Below are 19,773 nucleotides of genomic sequence, written 5' to 3' on the forward strand. Positions count from 1 at the left end.
GTTTTATTAAAAATGAGGAATTAGAGCAAGTGCCAGCGGCTTAAAGACCCTTGTCCAGCAAAAGCACTTAAGCCCATGCCTCTGCTTTACTGGAGCTTACACGCCTTCCAAGCCCTCTGCCTGTGCTTAAGTGTTCTGCTGAATTGAGGCCAAAAAGATGAATTTTGCCAAGGCAGCTACACATCAAATGCAGACACTTCTCCAACACACCTCGAAGGGTTTGGATCTCCTCACTCACCCAGTCACAACGTTTCACTTGGCTGGAACAGCTGTGAGTTCACTGGGCGTTCAGCACAGGGATGATCGTATTTGCTGCAGAGATATTTGGCTTTTCACCACAAAATGCCAAGTCTTATCTCCAAGTTCTCAGTTATCAGGAGGATGTGGCCTGTGGGTCAGGAGAGTTCTTGTGCAGCCATGGTCACTGTGGGAATCCTGCAGTGCCTGCCCTCAGCCAGACCAACCTGTGTGGGTGGTGGTCATGGCAGAGCCCACCGACAGCATAAGCACCAAGATAAATATTTATTCAAGAAAATAAGCTGCCTCTGTGCTTATTTTGCCAATCTGTGTTAGGTATTTACATAAACTAATCATGTGTGTGTTGCCTGAGAGACAGAAATAGTGTGTGTTTTCCTGATTTAATTGTTATCCAGGTCTGGCTGCATCGAGAGCATCACCCCTCGGTCTCTCTTGCCACTGCCAGCACTGGGGCCACTGCCTTGTGTCCCATCTCTGTCCCCTCCCTGCTCTGCCTGCTTGGCTGCTGTGCCCTGCTCCTGCTGCCTGTCCCCACGGTCTGCTGGCTCACTCCTGCATCTCCCTGCAGCTTTCCCTGCAGTGCAGCAGCCCTGCTTGTCCTGGGGTAAGGGGGATGAGGGGGTCAGGCACAGAGGAGGAAGCTGGGCTGTCTTGCAGCTGATGGCTCAGGGATGAGGGGCTGCTGCTGGGGCAGGTGTGGGAATGCTCTGTGACAGCCCTGTGCCTACCCAGGGACAAGGAAGGAACCACTGAGATTCTCAAGAGGAGCTGGGTCAGTGTTAACTGTCTGACTACAGCTCTTGATGGCTGCTCTTGTAATCTCAGTCCTAATTCAGGCATAATTTTTATCAATAGATTTATGTGATATCAGCAATGAATTAAGAACAAATGTCGGCAGGGAAAACATAGCTGTGAGCCAAAGAGGAGGAATGAAGGCCATGAGGTCCTGTTGGGGCTTTTGTAATCTTCACTTTAAGGAAGTTCTTCAGAGCTGGAGCTGCCCTGAATTGTACCTGAGGGATGTGGAGGCTGGAGGAGCCTGGTGAGAATGACCCTGTCCTATGGATTCCTGGCCAGCCAGGAAGGTGCAGAGACACCTTTGGAGGCACACAGAGAACTTGGGGCTGTCTCTCTTCAGTGCTTCCTTCCCCTGGATCCCTCAGTATGACCCAGCAATGAATCCACCCAATTAATGACCTGAGCACAAAAGGAAAAGCTGGTCTGGCTTATTTCCATCCCCTCCCTAACACTGAAGTTCTGCAATGTCTAAAGAAAAGGTGGAGGACATTCTATCCAATGAAATTGGGTTTTCCCTGTTCCAGGCCAAGTGATTTCCAGATGAAGCCCCAATTCATGATGCTTGAGATAAAACATCCACCAGTGCAGGAGCATTAATGGGGAGCTGGCAGTGTGGTGCAATCTGTATTTCTGCCAGAATTTACTGTCAATAAATGTCCACTTATTGTGAAAGTGTTAAATCAACTGTCAGGAATCGTCCCTAAGGATGGATATTACAACTCCTCCACAGTTACCATTGGCAGGGATTTCCATTAGGAACCCTAGTATTTTCCACATCTGTTTTATCCCCACCTGAAGTTTTCAGATTGAATGGCAATTTGATGTGCACTGTCGCAGCAGAAGACAAGTTTTATTCGTGAACAAGTTTGTGCAAAATGTCCAGAACAACTCATTCTGCTGGTTTTATGGGATTCTGCCCACAAACAATGGGGAAGATTTGCAGGCGTTGCTTTGCCAGACAACTGGAATTTATAAATCAGAACGGATGGGCCATGGCGTGCAGTGGAGCTTTGCTTGTATCAGTAATAATTTCTATGAATAAACATCAATAGCAGTTCACTGTTGCTGAAAGGAGGAGGTTTGGCAGTTGTCAGGTTCCCTGTTCACTGTGAATAAAGGACTCAGGAGCTTCTCTGCATCACCTGGGTGCCCCAGACCTCCCTGAATACCAGAGTTCAGCTCTCATGGCCCTTCTGATCAAGGCTCCTCCGCAGGATGGCCAGAGAGGTGACAATAAGCAGCAGACAGCGGTAAGGAGAGAGGCTACTCCTCCAGGGAATGGACTGAACTCCTCAAAACAGGGATTTTTTTGTGCTGAGGATGAGCAGCAGATGAAAGGGAGCAGGGCAGGGCTGTCGCATTCAGCTGCAGGAGGCTGTTGTCTCTGGATCTGCTACTGGGGACCTGTCGGACACGGTCGTGCTGTGGCTGCTCTGATTGCTGTTGCTTTTCCTGTTTATGCTTAAGGCCAGACTAGAAACACAGGGATTTTACAAAGGATCATAGCCCGAGGCATCCCTGCCTGTGGCCAGGCATGTCTGGATCAGAGGGAGGAGAGGGGGAGGATGTGTGACTGCATCAGGCTGAGTGCTCACTGTGTAAACACCTGTCCTGGCGCCTGATTTACCTTTGGGGTGCCACAAATCACCTATTTGGTGACAGAACCTTCATCCCCCAGACACTGCTGTCATGCACCCACCTGGGCCACCCTCACCCAGCTCCTCTGAGGTGCATCTCCAGCCCAGTGAAGGTCATCCCAAGGGAGAGGTACCCCTTGCTTTGCCCATCTCCTCTCCTCCAAATTTCAGCCTCAGCTGAAGCTGAACAGGAAGATTCCTGGCACATAAAATCTGCCACTTGCACAGCTCCCAGGCCCTCTGAGCAACAATAATCATCATTTTAGGCTCTAACTTCACCCCAGGAGCACCCCCTGCTCTGCACAGGTTATTTAGGGAGCTCACACCAGCTCAGCCCATCTGTGTCACTGAAGTCCAGAGGGCTCTGCCTCCTGAGCTAAGTGGGTCTCCAGCAATGCTCTGACTTTCTGCAATGAATTAATCCTACCCTGGGTATTTGGACTTCACAAAATCCTGTCTGCTTTATACTCCCACCTGAATGATCCCAATTTCTTTCTGAGAAGGAGACACTGAACCTAAACTCTAGGTGTCAGCAGCCCTGTTTTCATCCCTACAACTCAATTTGAGTGCTGTCTCTAACACATTTCCTCCAGGGTGTGAAAGGAGCTTGAACTTGCCTGTTGCAGAGTGTCCATGGGTTGTGCCTTTCCCCACACCATGTGAAGATGCTGCTGAAGATGGGCCCATCTGGTTGCAATTTCACTTTTTAAGGCTTTACATAAACACTGCTATAAAAAGCAATGACATGCAGATAAAGGAACTAATGGCTTCATGTGGGGCCTGGCCGGTGTCATCAGTCCCTGCAGGCACATGCCCAGCCATGCAGGACAGAGCACATCAGTGTTAGAGCACAACTTGCAAGAAGAGGGAGTTTGGCCCTTTCCTGCTCCTGTGTGTCGATTTGCTTTTTAAATAGTTATCCGAGAAACACTACGATGCAGGTTTGACCATGAATTTTTTGTTATTTAACAAGTTTGCTCCCCAAACCTCCTTCTTGCCTGTCTCAATTATCTGACCACAGCTTTGGGAATGGCTGAAGCCTCCTGGGAGCCCCGTGGCGCCTTGCAGGACACTGGAAGTGACATGGTTTGGGCTAAATGACCACCTGGCTTCGATTCCCTTTGGAGGGCTTTGCTCCTTGTGAGCCCTGTGCTGCAGCAAGAGCCCCAGTGCTGCTCCCAGCAGCAGGAGCAGTGTCCCGGGGGGCTCTGCTGAGGGGCTCAGCCACGGCTCCACGTCAGTTCCCATCTGTGTCACACACATCACTCGGAGCGGCAAAGCACCAGCGCCTTCCGCTGGGACGCTGTCACTTGTCTAACCCAGCAAGGCTGTTGTGTAAGAGGCTATAAAATCTGTATTTCGAGCCTGCATGGAGTTTTCCAGAAGGAAAAGCACCGGGGCAGGTTTGCAGAGCTGGTGGTGTGTTCCCCCAAGAGACTGTCCTGCTCCCCAGGAGACTGTCCTTGCCTGCCCTTGTCACCCTCCTGCTCCCTGTGCCGAGCCAGCCGAGGGCTGCAGTGCTCCTTGCAAACTGATTAAGTGTCACTTTGTCCCTATAAGGGACATAATCATTATCATCTGCATTTTACAGATGGAGGAAGCAGTGCACAGAAGCAACTTGTCCAATGTCATTTAGGGCAGAGAAGGCAGAACTGGAAGCCCAGCCCAGCTCCTGAGCCACTGAGCAGCTCCAGCCAGTGCTGGGCTCTCCTCACACTGCAGTGACTCACATTCCTCCCCCATGAATGGTAAGAGCACCACAGCTTTATGGACAGGGAATTATTTTTGTGTCTTTGCTGCTCAGGCTGTGGATTCAGGATGCTGCCAGGACCTGGAGAGGTGATCCAAGGGCTGCTCCACCTGAGCAGCATACTTGGGAGGAGTGTTACAGCTCTGCACTGCTGCCTGTGCTGCTGAGAGCAGCGATTCTTTCTGTCCTCAGCTTTTCTTCCAGAGAACTTCTCTGGGAACCAGATATTCATAAAAACACCAGCTTCCCTCACCTCTGTAACTAGGCCCCTGGGATCACAGGATGTGCTGGAGGCAAAATATCTAATTAGGAAACTGAGCAACCTCTGGCCACAAGTGGCGGTTTCAGAGTCGCTGGCACTTTGGCGGCTGCAGGAGTGAAGCTGCTGCAACAAGTTCCCTGGTGCTTAATGGGCTTTTGGGAGTGGCTGTGGAAGGGAAGCACAGCTGCTGTGTGGCAGAGGGAGCTCCGTGTCCCAGGAGATTTTAGGAAATAAGTTGCTTTTATGGAAAATAAAAAATTAAACTGTCCAGCGCGCACCTGCTCCCGCAGTCTGGATACCTCCTCTGTGTCTGGGACATGCCTGGGGTTCCCTAGACACCTTGGTGCTGTGCCTGGAGCCACAGAGCCCATTTTTGTGCTGTGAGAATGAGCATTCTCAGGAATTGCAAATGAATATTTGGAAGAGCCAGACACAGGGATATTCTTCTGATAACTCGCGTGACAAGGAGGCAGGCTGGGTCAGGAGCTTGCTGTGGGTATGAGAAATCTCACCGAGCTGGCGAGAAATGATACCTGTCCCACCCTGGAAACCCAGCCTGAGGACAGCCTGGGGACAACCTGAGGACAGCCACCCCTCGGCAGCCACCCACAGGCTCACTCACGTGGTCAATGAGCTCCTTGATCATGCCATTCCACTGCCCCTTCTCATCCTGCGCCCCGTATTTGCCATCCTCCACCAGGCGGATCTCGTAGGAGAAGCCCAGGATGATGGCCAGCTCCTTCAGGAGGTCGATGCAGTAGCCCTCGAAGCGGTCATTCCCAAACAGGGCCGTGTCGGACTTGCGGAACATGACAAAGGGCTCCTCCTGCACAGGGAAAGCAAAAAGTCCCCGTTCAGGGTCAGCTGGAGGCAGGGCCACCTCTGTGGGTCATCCCGAGCCACCAGGCACCGGCTCTCCAGGCAGGGCTGGCACCGTGACATGTTGGGAATAAATTAACTTTGCACAGCACATCAGCTAATTAGCAACCTTGTTTACCCCACAAAATTTAATTTTGTCTCTTCTGAGCGGCCAACTGTTTTCCATTTGGTTGGATTTCAGGGAGAAAAAGAACCATTTCATGCTCTGAAAATGGAGTGTTAGGAGCAGTAAAAGTGGGGGAGGACAAACTCAGCCCCGAGCCCTGCACCCTGTACCTGCTGTTCACCACAGCAAGCAGGAGGCTGGTGGGTGAAATTCAGGGTGAGGGAGCTGTGCATGGCTGGGCCCACCCCAAAATGTCCCTGTTCAGCTCACATTCCTCTGTGCTGGCACTATGGGATGGACACAGGGCCCTGCTGCTGCTGCCCAGTGAAACTTTGTGCTCTCTGCTGCATTTTTGGGGAGGGCTGGGGGGTGTCTGAGCACAGGGGAGAGGGAGCTAACTCAGTGACCTGTGGATCCTTTGCCTCGAGCAGGGGCTGGCAGGTGAAGTCACACAGAGATGTCCAGAGGCCTTTGGTGCCTCTCAGGCTTGGGCAGCCACCGAGGACGAGGAGTACTGGGGAGCCTGAGGGAAAAACGTGTGGAGGACAGATGGAAATGGGAAAAGGTGGTGGGCAGCAGGCAAGAGCTGGGAGGCAAGGGGAGGGTGAGGTATCTATAGTGAGTTCCTGGCTCAGTTTGGGGGTGTCTGCAGGGCTCCTGTCCTTGCCGTGGGGTTGACAGCAAGGGAGGGCTATGCAAGCCCTGTGACACTGCCTGGTTTGGTGGGGCATGGGTGCTGAGAAGGGGGTTTGGGGTGCACGGTGGGGCTGTGCCAGCCTGGTGGTTCTTCTCTCTGCCCACCTGCCAGCCCCCAGCTCTGCCCTGTGCACCCACAGAAGGGCAGGAGGTGCTCCTCTGGCCCCACAGCAGGGTCAGGAGGGGACGTGGGATGCCTGAAGCCCAATTTACAGAGTCCTGAAGCCCAGCTGATCACATCACGCCCATGGAGTTTAACTTGGCGCGCGCAGCTCGGCTCAATCCTGAGCTCCCCCGCCGCCTCCTCGGCTTTGTGCTCTGGAATTAGTGCTTTGTTTGTGAATCAGCTGAATCCATGGATCTCGATATAAATACTCGGGCTCCAGAGCAGCCATAAAGCACTATTAATTTTGGGAAGCGCTGTAGGGATTACATACATATTTAACAGCCGAAGCACTGAACATTAGGACGCCACTCGCTTCAGTAATGTATCTCCAGGTCTCAAACATTTCCTAGGGGGTAATTCTGAACTCTGTGAACCACTTATTCACGGACTATTTCACAATTTATTACTGAAAATGGCCAGACATCCAATTCACAAGCTCTCTCAGTTTGCTAATCGATTTCTCAGTGAAGGTGCCCTCAATTTCATAACTTCACAGTTCCCATATTGCTTGGGGAGAGCGGCGCTGGCTGCTGGGGTAATATTTCTCTTCCAACAAGTCACTGCAATATGAGCAAAAGGGGAAAAAATAACCTTTCATGCTTTTCCTTTTAAAGGCTCCTCCTATGGCTCTTCTCTCATCATTTACAGCAGTGCAGAACTACAAAGGGGTGTTGCAAATGCAAATAACATCTAGGGTTGTATTTTATGTTTTAGATCCCAGCATACGCGGCGCAATTACTGCAGAACTTGGGTCTGAGCACATTCCCTCCTCCTGTAGGCACAGAGATCCAGGACAGCCACGGTTCCATGGTGGAAACCCTGTGGCACGTGTGCAGGCCACAATTAATGGGAACTGAAATCACCCTGTGCCTTATGTAATTTGTACGTGCTCGCGGAGCACGAGATGGAGATGCTGCCCAAAAAAAGCCTGTCAAAGGCAGATGGCTGACAGTCCCCTCCTGGCTCCATCGTTTTGCATTATGCTGTGGCCTTTGAGGTGCAGTGGGCACCACAGCCTGGACCCAGACAATTCCACAGCCATGGGAATGTTTCATTGGAACAAATGTCATGTGGTGGATGGGAAGTTTGTTAGGAGGAGTGGCTGATTTGCAAGGAAAGCTGCAGCAGCATCTGTCTTTGGCTTATGTTCTGCCTCCACTCTGCTAACCCCTTGCTGAGGGGTACAAGGGCTTTGCTTCCAGCCCTTCTTCTGCCCCAGAACAAGTGATCCATTTCTCTGCTCCTCTCTGGGCACTCTCAGCCCCATTCCTTTTCTGACACAAATCCCCACTATATCAAGTCACATCCTTTAGGGAAGGGAAGGACATCATGAGGGATCACATTGCTCCAGACTGGGGAATGCATCCCTGGTTGGCTCTGTTTCCTCTGCACCTCTACATTCCCTGATAACACAACACAAAAGGGCTGGAAAATTTCCCAAGGCAAGCCCAGTTTTGGGCAGGTTGGCCAAGGGCTGATGTATTTTGTTGCTTCCTGGTGCCACACCACAAGCCCATGCTGTGTGACAGCCATACAGGAACCAAAGCCCCCAGCCACAATTCATGAACTAGTCAGTGAAAACTCCTTGTGATCCAACCCCTGCCATCAGATCCAAGAGTAAACGGGAGAACAAAATGCAGTGAAACACTTGGGAGCAGAGCTGGATAACAGCATCAGTCCTCCCCACTTCAGCAGGACGTGCTCAGGAGGGGGACAGACAGAGTGTCACAGCTGAGCCAGGGGCTCTGGTTGCTCTTGGGATTCTCTTCTGTACCAAAACACTCCTTCCCGAGGTGGGCAGTGCTGGCCAGCTGAGTGCCCACTGCTGTAGCCCTGCCTGCCCAAGCACTGGGTGCATGGTGACAGGGGGCTGTCCTGGGAGTCAGCACATGCAAGGCCCTTGTGGCCTCTGGCATTCAGGGATTGACAAGGGACACTCTCTGGTGTTCAGGGATCAACAGGAAATGGACCCCCAGGCATGCAGGGGTGGGCAGAAGAGGACTCTCCAGCATGCAGGGATCGACAAGGGACAGGGGCCTGGCTGGACAGTGGAAGCAGAGGAGCTCAGCCAGGACGAGCTGCAGTTTCCTGGGCATGGGAAGCACCTGGGGGGACAGGGACAGGGCTGGGCAGCTGAAGTGGAGGAGCTTGGAGCACCCATGGCTCCTGCTGGCCGCCACTGCATCAGTCAGCCTGCTCGGGGTTGGTGGCACTGGGGATGCTAAGGGTCACCTCAGCGCAGGGACACGGACATTGAGTGAGCCCAGCCAGCACACAGGGCTTCCAGCACATCTGCACTGGGGCACTGTGAGCTTTCAGAGCTATGGGATATCCCTGGGATTGGTAGGAGAAGGACAACGACAGGCTGGCAGTCTCCTACCAGCACCGTGGTGACAATCAGAGATCTGTTGCTCAGCGAGTCGGTGACGTTGGGCCCTCGTCCTCTGGAGATTTCCGTGATGTTCAAACCATCAGAGGGGCTCCATGCTCCAACCTGAAATGAGGCAAACCCAGGTGTGAACCCCCATTTCGGATTCCTCAATCCCTGCCTCACATGCCTCGCTTGCTCCCAGCATCCTGCTGGCCTGGAAAAGGGAGATTCCTTCTTTTGTCTGCAGTAAACAGCTGTAAAACTGGAATTACCATGTAATCTGCATTAACCCTTCAGCTGCAGGTCACTGCAGTGCCACATGTTCCACAGTCCCTGAGCTGCTGCAGTGGAGGAAGACCATGGAGACTGGAATTTAGGAGCTGAACGAATGAACAATTTGCAAAGGCACTGCATAGAGCAACAATCAAACCACACTAAGGAGTCAAATCTGGGCAAGGATAAAGCACAACAAAAGAAAAAAAACCACAAATTGGAGCCATTTTCTTTTCTATTTCCCCACCAATTTGCTTTGGTGGAGAGAATTAAAAATTACTCGACCAGCTCTGCAGATCCCTGGTAGGGACAATTCCTGCTCTCTGTGCCGTGGCAAATCAGCTGGAGGTTTCTAAGACATATCTTAGCAGGGCCTGAGGCACCTCTTCAGAAAGTCCCTGCAGTGGGGAGTCCTCAGTGACACAAAAACCTGGAGGAGGGGGTGGCATGGCAAAGGCACATCAGCTCCATTTCAGGTGCTCTGTTTTCCCAAGCTGTCAAATTTAATAAATTATTAGACTTTAAAGAAGTCTATTGATCCAGAAATGGCAAAACATGTCTCCATTTCAGGAAGCCATCAGGGCGAGGCTAAGCCTGTTAACCTGATCTCCACGGTGCAGGGGAGGCTTTGGGACAAACTTTGAAGGCAGGAGTGGCTAAAGGACTGTGAAAGGGAGATAAAATGTCAGGAAAGCTGGAGGAACTGGGGAGTGCTGCCAGCAAATGGAGCAGGGTGGCCACAGAGCCAGGCTGACAGCGAGAAAAAAACAAACCCCACCTGGAAATGGGAACAGAACGATCCATCTGTAGGGTCAAACAGCAAGGTGGGACTCGGAGAGAAGCCAAAGGCAGCCAGCTCAATCCACTGGGGAGCCAGCAGCTTCCCATCTTTTATTTATTGCTGTTTTTAAGATTCTTCAGCCTCTTCAGCAGTCCAAGGGGAGAACTTGGTTTTACTGCATCCCCAAAAAGAGACTTTGTAATGAGCAATGCTGCCTGGCAAAAAAATTGTCATAAATTCTAGAAGAGTTTCCACGAACTTTGTGAAAGGCTTTAAATATTTCAGGTAAAACTGAAGCAACCCCCCATCTCTGCCTTAGATCACACAACAGCTGCAATGTCAAAAATTATTATTATTGTGGATGGGAAAAAAGCAAGTCCAAGAGGCCCCAGTTTGCTGCACTGCAGCCTCAGCCACTTCTGCCTCGCTACGTTTTCTTTAAGAAAATTAAATGCATGGCATTTAAGACTGAATTAATCAGTTTAAAATATTAAAAAAGGAAGAAAAAGGAAAAAAGTGCATCAAGAGAACTGTGTGAGTCAGATAGTCGACGTATATGTAATTAGGATTTGGTAATACTCCTGTAATCCCTGGAACATCCAGGAGGTATGAGGATCAAGGGTTCAATCCTAAAGCTCAACAAACATAAGCTGTGATACATAATGCACAATCCGGCTGGGATTTGTTTGTAGTTTGGCATTTTGTTAGTTCAGATTAACTATTGACAGAATTCCGGCTTCAACAGAGATTTGACATCGATACTTTAAAACCCCTTTGTGGCTGACACGAAGCTTTCAGAAAAATAATAGCAGGAGCTGTGAAACCTCTGAGTTATTGGAGGCAAAAGTTGATGGGGTGTGCAGGGGACGAGCTGAGGTTTGGCAGCTTCCAGTGGGCTTGATGTGACAGAGAACTGCAATAACTCCAGCTGGTGCCAGCTCTGCTCAGCACACCTGAGGGGTGCTGTGCTTAAAACATTTGGATTCACATGCTATCAAAGGCTGGCACGTTTTCTATTACTTGACCAACACAGCTCTCCAGCTGCGCGCCGGTGCTGCTGGACTTCAAAAAGGCGTGTTGTTATTTTTGGGTTAGGCTCTACAAACAAAATGTTTTTGTGAAAAAATCAGGCTACAAAGGTCAGCTCTTGCTCAGTGCTTGTGAGGCAGCGGCGTCTTCCCCAGCCCAGTCCTGCCTCCTTCCTCAGTCACAGCGAGACTGAAGGTCACTGGGTTGGTTTGAAATGTTTTCTTTATTCCGTATTTGACACCAAAACCTCCTCAGCAGGAGAGGGCTGTGGCGACCTTGAGCTGCATTACCTGAGGCACCAAGCTGCTGCTGTGGTGGGGAAGAGTGGCAGATATTCATTTCAAACCCAGAAGAGCAGGGAGGCAGGGGGATGGGGCACAGGCTGGTGGCTCCCGGGAGCCTCACGGGGCAGAATCCATCCCCTCCAAACGGAGGATTGATCCATGGCTGCCTCCAGCCCCGGGGCTGCCTCCCTGTGCCGAGTGATTAATTCCCTGGACAAGTCCTCTGTGCTCGCGGGTAATTGAAATCCCTCCCCGCTGCCAGCCTGGTGTCCCACAGGCTCAGAATCTGTCACCCTGCCCAGAGGGACAGAGCCAGCACCTTGCCTGGCTGCCACAGGCACCTTGTACCTGTCGGAAAGCAGACTCTGCTCTAGAAAGGGCCTTGCTGCCCTGCCAAATTCCTCCAGTACAGGTGATAGACACCTGTAGCAGAACAGGGATGCAGAGCTGCTCACAGAGTAGTCAGAATAATAGAATTCCTTGGAAATCGCAGTTCCCTGTGCTCCAGCCACTCGCTGCTCTGTTTGTCATCAGCTGATCTCACCTTGAAACCTGCGTTCTAAGGGCTTTAAGGTTGTGTATGTTGCCTTTTTATTTTAAGTTTGGTTTTTTTATGCAATTGAAGAGAAGGAAATTAAGTCCCCAGGCACACCTGGGAGCAGATTTGCACATCAGCATAGTTTTACTGTGCCTGGAGGAGAGCTGCACTAATTTGGAGGATCAAAAGCTGCATCCTTCATGCCCTTAACCCTTGTGACCCCCCAGACAGCCAGGCAAGAGCACACTTCGCTTTTTTCCTTATTGCCCCTTAGATAATAAACAAAATACCCATTGAATCCTTCTGTGAAATTCAGGCTGTAATAAACTGGAGCCATTCCCTAGCCATGGGCAATTTCATAGTAGGAAATCACACCAGGTGATGATCTCCAGAGCTGTGGTCTCCTTGGGGAAGAGCTGAGGGTTTGTGAGCCAGGCCAGAAAGAGGGAGTGGGAGAGATGTCATTCCTGCCTGCTTTGGGCAGGGAGGGGTTAATGGATGCTCAGAAAGTTTCTTTTGCCTCCACTATCCCAGGAAAGTGCCACAAGCACTTCTGCAATCTGCAATCCCACGCACTGGCTTCAGGGCGAGTGAGTCATGGTTGAGCATGGAAAAGGATCTGAGAAATCCCACAAAGTGAATATCCTTTTATATAAACCCCAGAAACCTGGAATCAATACAACACCAACCATTTCTCTGTTGCTGAGCACCAGCATTATCCTCAGTCACATGCAGATAAGACAAACCCTGCCTACCTTTTCAAGGCCATCTTCTTTCAGGCTGATGATATCCAAATCAAAATCTGTCCGTAAACCACTGGTTTTATTAAAGACGATCCGTCCCGTTAATCCTTCCCATTGGGCCTGTGGAAGGGAGAAAAAGTAGCATGGCTGTTACTTAGTATCATAAATAATCTTTTGCCCTCCACTGTATGTTCTTTTAATTAGTCCTTATGCTGGTTCTTTCTCCCTAAAGAGCCTGATTAATTAATAATCCCTCCGTCACCGCTCAGACTGCAGACGGAGCTGGAGATTTCCTTAACTCTCTTGCAGTCCTTGCTACAATTTCAGTTCGCACCTTTTGTGTTCACCAGCTGTTGCAGGACGTGATGACTCAGTAGAAAACGACTTGCATTTATCAGAGCATCCTTGTGTGCTGCGTTTCTCCTTGTAGTGCTGATAAACGCCGGCTGCAGGGAGCCAGGTCTGGGACAGCTCCGGTCAGAAGTAATCCCTTTGTGCACCAACCTGCTGCTGCTTCCAAGGTGTGTGGAAGCTAAAATGCTTTTCCCTCTGTCCTTTCAGATGGAAAGTGGAGCAGAAGAGGCCAAGAGTGTGTCCATGCAAGTGAGATTTGATGTTTGGAAACGGGAACAGGAGTCTGGGGGTGCTTGCTGCTGGTGCCATGCTTCAGTTTTTGGCAGCATAAGGGCAGGACAGGGGCACACTGGGGCTGGGGATATCCCATTCCCAGAGATTTTCAGTGCTTGGCTGGCTGAGGTCCTGCACAGCCTGGTCTGACTGGGGAGCTCATCTTGCTATGAGCAGGAGCTTGGGATAAATACGCCTCAATTCAATTCCACAAAAATTCCTCTGTGATTCTGGGTTTTTTCTCGCTTTGCAGCACCCCCAAAACGAATCTCTCTATTTCAGGAGGTGATAGAGCCCCCAGTGCTGGGTGCTCTGTGTCAGCAGAGCAGGAGCTGGGGGGACAGTGATGTGTCCAAAGCCTGGGGACAGTGCTGGGTGTGCTGCAGCACTGTCCTGGGTGTGCTGCAGCACTGTTCTGGGTGGATGCTCCCCTAGGAATGCCAGGCTGCTCTGCAATCACATCCCAGCAGTGAGGAGCTGAACCTCAGGCTCTCTCCCTTGAGCAGCTCCGTGCAATCTCCTCACTGGGAAACGTGTTTCCTTTCTGGGTGGGGGAGCTTGAAATATCCCAGCGCGATCAAGGTGGCATAATGTGTTCTCAGGGGGAATAACTGGCATTTCTCCCGGTAAATCTGCTCCTCTGGCTCTCCCTCATTAATTCCTGAGGAGCAGTGACAGCCTGCTCCCAGCCTCGCCACCCTGGAGTCCTGGGGAGGCTCGTGTTTGCTCATTTGGGCGTGCAGGTGGTTTGCCTGTGGGATGTGAAGCCCCCCGGGAGCCAGGGAAACACGGAATGTTTGTGCCCAGCTGGAGCAAACACAGCTGCCTGCTGAGCCCTGCAGCTCCCGAGGGGCTGTGCTGGGAGCACTGAGGGGCTGAACAGCTCCAGCATCCCTTCCTGATGCTCTGAGTGTACAGGAGTTGGGAGAGAGCAATTCCTGGTGCTCTGGCTGCAGCAGGAAGGAGGATGATCCCTGCAAGGGCTGACACCATGCCAGGGAGGAAAACAGCAGGCAGAGTGGAGTGTGAGGCACGGGGTGGTTTGGAAAAGGAGCCAACCAAACAAGTTATTTACACTCTGTTTTGGCAACCAGGTGCTCTGCAGAAGGGAAAGGAGAGAGAGGCAGAGTGGGGAGATATTCCGTCCTCAGTGCCTGTTGAGAGGAAAGTTCATTTTCTCTCTGCGATGGAAATCACTGTGTCGTTCTCCCCCTGTGCATCTTGTGCTCCATGCAGCTCAGGCAGTGCCAGGTGGGCAAAATCTCACATCATGGACGAATCTGCTGGGGTCAGCAGGTGACACAGCAGCACAAACCACAGTAAAAATTAACAACATGCACTCTCTGTTAGAAAACTTTGGGGGATTTTATACCCAACCTTTATATACCCAACTTTTATACCCAACCAGGCACATAACCAATACGGCAGCCAATTCCATGAGTTGCCATGGGAAGAGCCACAGGGATTTGGGGTAAATAATGCCATTCCCTGGCACTTGAGCAGGCACAGCCCCAGCTTGACTCTGGGGTTCAGAGGCACAGAATGCCCTTTGTGCACCCCAAAAACTGCTTCAATAGAAAACAAATGGCTGTTCCTCAGGTATGCAATGACCTTGGATGGAGCAGTCCAGCTGCTTGGAGAGGCCAGAGCCCATCTCAGGGACACACAGGAGGTTTCAGCTCCTCAGGGACGTTTCGGTGTGGCTGCACAGATGTTATTTTGAAGGCAAAGACGGGATTTTTCCCTTCTGGAGTGTGTCTGCGCTTCCATCCTGTGCTGCCCCTGCAGGGGAATGTTTTCTAACCCTGCACCTTCCAAGCCTCCTCCACCCTCTCCCATCACCCCCTCCAGCTATGCTGCTCCTCCTGGTGACCCCTTAACGTCCCAAGCCACACTTTTACCTCTTTTATGAAGTTCATGAAGCGGCCACCGAACCTCCAGGCCTTGTGGCGGTGGCACTGCAGGGAGTTGACTGTCATCTGCGGGGCGCGCTGGTAGCAGACAGACACCACGTGCACAGCATCGTACAACAGGGCAGCGTCTGTCTAAAGGGAAGGGGGACAGCGTTGGTGGCCCTGGGGTGTTGTAGAAAAAGGTGGGATACCCTCTGAGTCCGCCCTGTCATCCTCAGCATTTTGCTGGCTGCGTTCCCTGCTGGACATGGCTTGGATCTGTAGGCAGAAAGCTCGGGGGTTCTGTGTGAAATCAGTGGTTCTGGAAGTGTTGTTTGTTATTTTGTGCTGTTCGGGTTGTTCCTTGCATGTTTCCTGCTGTGGTGTCAGAGAGGGAGGCAGCGAAGTCTAAATGTAGGAGGTAGTAACAGGGTTTTCTTATTGAGTCTGTTTTGTCTGAGTCTAAAAAAAATCTATAAGAGAGCATATTTTCCGCACTATTTTATACATGGGAAAATAAACAGAGATGTTTGTGGGCACACAATTTTCCAAAAATGACCCAAACTGTCACCAAAATCAGGACCTCATGGCTTTGTGACACATTCCAGCATTTCAGTGATTTGAACTAGGGAGAACTTTTTATTTTTCCCATATAATGTGATGATTTTAGATTCAATTTGAGATGCCCCATCTCACCTCCAAACACTGATCAAGAGAATTGGATTTATTTTTCGCTCTGATGTGGTAAGACCTCCTAGTGAAAATACATTATTTGCTGTCTTCACAGAGCCACGAAACAGATGCGAGTGTAGCAGCAGCGTAATAAACCACAATAAAACAAAATAATACAGCAAATAACTGAGCAAACATCTAACAGGACGTAGCCATGGAGAAAATCCTCCAGCACTGGCAGCTATCCCTGTGACCTTCCCTTCCCTCAGCAACCAAGCATGAAGAGCAGGAGCCCCACCTGCATCCGTGGGTGGATATGGACCACAGCAGGGACAGTTTGTGAGTTTGGGGCTGGGGGAGAGGGGTGAAAGATATCCAAGCAATTTCATGGTGAATTACAGGCTGTGATGCCCAGCTGAGTCCAAAGCCCCACTGGACAGACACCTGGAAACAGGAATCAGGGGCAGGATGCCTCTGAGGAAGCAAAGAGGGGCTGGGAGGAGAGGCAGCACTGGGGACAGAGCCTGCAGAACGGGGTGCTCTCCTCTCCAAATAAAAACAACAGGAGGGATCTGAGGAGCCATTTCAAGGTGAAAGTCTGGGAGGCTTTGCCACTTTGCAGGGCTGGTTCTGGCAGATCTGAAGGGAGAGGGAAGCAGGGAGGCAGTCAGCAATTCCGGGGGTCGGAGACAGCCTGGCAGGGAAGACAGATGGGCGAGCAGGTGCTGTACCTTCCGAGCAGTAACTCAGCAGAGCAGAGCTGCCAGCAGACCCTAAAAGGAGTCATCAAAGCTGCACACAGCCCATCTCTGGGCATTGCTTTGGCTCTTTCCCCCTGCATCAATCTCAGCCAAGTGCCCAGCCTGGCCGTGTGCTGTGATCCCACCCTGGGAGTTGGTGTCCTGCTGCTCTTGGGGACAGCTGGAGCCCCTGGGGACAGGCTTTGGCTACCTGCCTTGTCTGGTGGCAAATCTGTTGGCAGCTGGGCCTGAGCAGGAGCATTACCAGCAGTGGGGTGTGAGCTTCACCCCTGACTTTGAGGGACAGTTATTAAAGAATGCGAGAAAGCACCTCAGGTCAGATAGCTAGGATGAGTTGTTACCCACACAAGAACCAATAAAATTAACATTTATGCCTTAAGGGCTATTCCTGCCCTCCTTACCACCCTGCCCAGCTTCCCAGACCCCTGTGCCCTGTTTGAACTGCCCATACCATCATCACACCATCGAGGAGCCCCAGCTCCGCCTTGGGCGCCGACTGCAGCCTCTCCATGGACCACTTCTCAATGATGGAGGACACGTGAGGGTTCTCCACGTTGAGGATCCGGAAGCCAGTCAGGTTCACCCCAGAGTAGCGATATGGTTCTAGGTCTAATGCATAAAGATCCTTAAAAGAGAGAAACCGGTTTAAACATTTTGCTTAGCTTTTGTTTTGTTTTGAGTTTTCTGCATCGGTTCGTGTCTGTGTTTGGAGTGAGACAGAAGGTGGGAGGGAGGACATTTCCCTCAGGAATTCAGGGGATTGTGCTGTCTGTTGCCGTCAGTCGCTGCTTGCAGAGGGCTGGAGGTGTTGGTGGAATTTGGGTGCCGTGTTTGCAGGTTCCCCCACACACAGCAGAAGGGAACTCCTACCAAACAGCCAAAGAACTCGCTCTCTGCATGAAAGAGGCAAGTGGATTGTGGGGAGAAAACCAGAATCACTGCCTGTGACCCTGAAAAGACCCTGAAAAGAGTGACCCAGGGAGTGGGAACCAGGCAGAGTTCCTGTATCTGGAACTCCCATGGGCCTTTCCAGGGAGGATTTTCTGGGAGTGCTGAAGCCCACGGGGTGCTGTGGATGACAGAGTCACTCTGAATGCAGAACACCGATTTGCAGACTATCAAAGAGGAACTAAGACGCATTTCTTGACATTCCGACCAGCCTACACAGTCTGCAGATGAATGAGGGTGCCCTTTATATGATGTAAAAAGCCCAGAGCCAGGCAGTGCTCAGCTCTGCTGGCTGCCAGCCTGTGAGCATCACTTGGCAGGCAGGGAGAGGCACTGGGAGTACTGGGGGCACTGGAGGAGCATTGCTGTGGTGTAGCTTTTGGCTTTCCATGTGTTTGAATACCAATTCAGTGCTCAGGAAGGAGTCTGATTAGTTTGGGGTTAGACAGCATGGCAGGAGCACGTGGCAGCTGATCTGCTCCCCAAAACCAGCTCACCTGAGGAGGTGACTGGGGGAGTGTGGTGAGATGGCAGCCAGGGGTGGCTTGGCTAATGGGAACTGTTTTTTGGATGGGACATCTTTAATCAGCTGGTCCTGGACAATTTCTGCAATTATTTCAAGGCAGTAAAATGTGGGGAGGCGGAAAGGCAACACCTCAAGTCTGCAATAGAGCGTGGGGGTGAATATGTGACATTCATTGCTCTAACATTGCTCTATCAAAAGGAGGTTCAATGTGGTATGAGATGCTGTGGCTGGGCCTGAGCTGGGGCTGTTCTGAGCTGTGTGATGGGGCTGAGTTTGGGCTGTTGTGAGCAGTGTGATGGGTCTGAGCTGGGGCTGTTCTGAGCTGTGTGATGGAGCTAAGCTGGGATTGTTCTGAGCTCTGTGCTGGGGCTGAGCTGAGGCTGTTCTGGGCTGTCATGGGGCTGAGTTTGGGCTGTTCTGAGCTGTGTGATGGGGCTGAGTTTGGGCTGTTCTGAGCTGTGTGATGAGGCTGTGCTGGGGCTTTTCTGAGCTGTGTGATAGGGCTGAGCTGGTGGGACAAAGCCACAACATGGGGCCACCCAGCTATGTCGCCCATCTGCCACAGAGGGCTGGTGAAGTCCTACCCATGCTGCCCTAAGCAAAGCAGAACAACAGCAGCACTTGCCAGCAACTGAGCCATCATTCCCCGTGGGGCAGTGAGGGTTCTTATGGCTGTTTTGCTTTAATAAGCTTTGGGGGTTTGATCTTTTCCGTAAGCCTGCAGCTCCAGGGCTCACTGCTGATGGATGCAGTGCTCAAATCTGCAGGTGCAGCAGGGACCAAATCATTAATCACCCTGCAACGGAGGTCAGGACTTGGGTTTTTGGGTTGGTTTTTTCCCCCTGAAAAATTGCAAGTGCAAACCTACACGTTCTGTTAAAGGGCACTGTGAAAACCAGGCCACGATGCTGACTTTTAAATGACTTAAGGGAGCTAAGGGCAAATACAGTGGTTTGACCTCAGACAGGTGCTCATGTCTCTGGCTGAGAGGGGTGACAGCAGTCCTGATCCACTGGAATGGATCTGTTTTATCAAGATTCATTTGTAATCAGGCACTTCCATTTGTATTCCAGAAACTGTTGTGAGGAAATAATCTTTGATTGCAAAAGCCAATGATTTCCCCCTCAGAACATGACTGTATGTGACAAATCTGATCCCTGAGCTCCAGACCCCATGGTCTTTGTTGCCCAGCTGTCACACCATCAGCCCTGGCCACCTCTCAGATCCCAGCAGTGTTTTGGGTGCTGTCCCTGCCCTGCTGCTCCCCACTGACCCTTCCTGTCACCAAGTTCCTATCGAAACCAACCTCCCATCACTTCCCTCCTCAGTTCCAGTTTAAATCTCAGCTGCAGCCTGATTTATCACCTCCTGGAATCAGAGGATAATTCAGAACACCAGCTGAGTGTCAGGACGTGGGGAGGTGTGGATGGAAATCATCAGATCAGTTTCTTCTGGATTTTCTGCTTCTGCACAGCCACAAATTGAAACATCTGGTTCTATTTTCCACCTCATCTCCATTCCCTTTCACTCATTATTTCTGTACTGCAGATTAATTCTCCCCTCCACCCTTTATTTTACTCTTGGTGTTCCTGTGATGCTCTCCCCCCTCTCCAGCTGGCCCAGCTCGGTGGTGACAGCAATGCTGAGGATTTATCCCACATCCCAGTGGGAAGCTGGAAAGGTGGGTGACCAGGAAGGGCATCCTGTGGGTGAGGTGTCCTCATGGCTCAGCCCAGGGGTCTGGCAGGGGGACATTGGTCACATCTGAAAACCTCA

General features: G+C 51.2%; 1 protein-coding gene across 1 annotated transcript in view; it reads right to left on the reverse strand.

The window, feature by feature from the left end:
* Positions 1 to 19,773, reverse strand: part of GRIK3 (glutamate ionotropic receptor kainate type subunit 3) — a 101,605-nt gene that overhangs the window by 18,603 nt on the left and 63,229 nt on the right. Inside the window, exons 6-10 of the mRNA XM_085081062.1 lie at positions 16,975 to 17,148; positions 15,100 to 15,243; positions 12,584 to 12,691; positions 8,933 to 9,046; positions 5,328 to 5,531 (exon numbers count right to left, since the gene is read on the reverse strand). Coding sequence (XP_084937188.1) covers positions 5,328 to 5,531; positions 8,933 to 9,046; positions 12,584 to 12,691; positions 15,100 to 15,243; positions 16,975 to 17,148 — 744 coding nt within the window. The remainder of the gene's footprint in view (positions 1 to 5,327; positions 5,532 to 8,932; positions 9,047 to 12,583; positions 12,692 to 15,099; positions 15,244 to 16,974; positions 17,149 to 19,773) is intronic.

This window comes from Lichenostomus cassidix, chromosome 23, assembly GCF_008360975.1.
Source record: "Lichenostomus cassidix isolate B80296 chromosome 23, HeHo_3.0, whole genome shotgun sequence".
Taxonomy (NCBI): Eukaryota; Metazoa; Chordata; class Aves; order Passeriformes; family Meliphagidae; genus Lichenostomus; species Lichenostomus cassidix.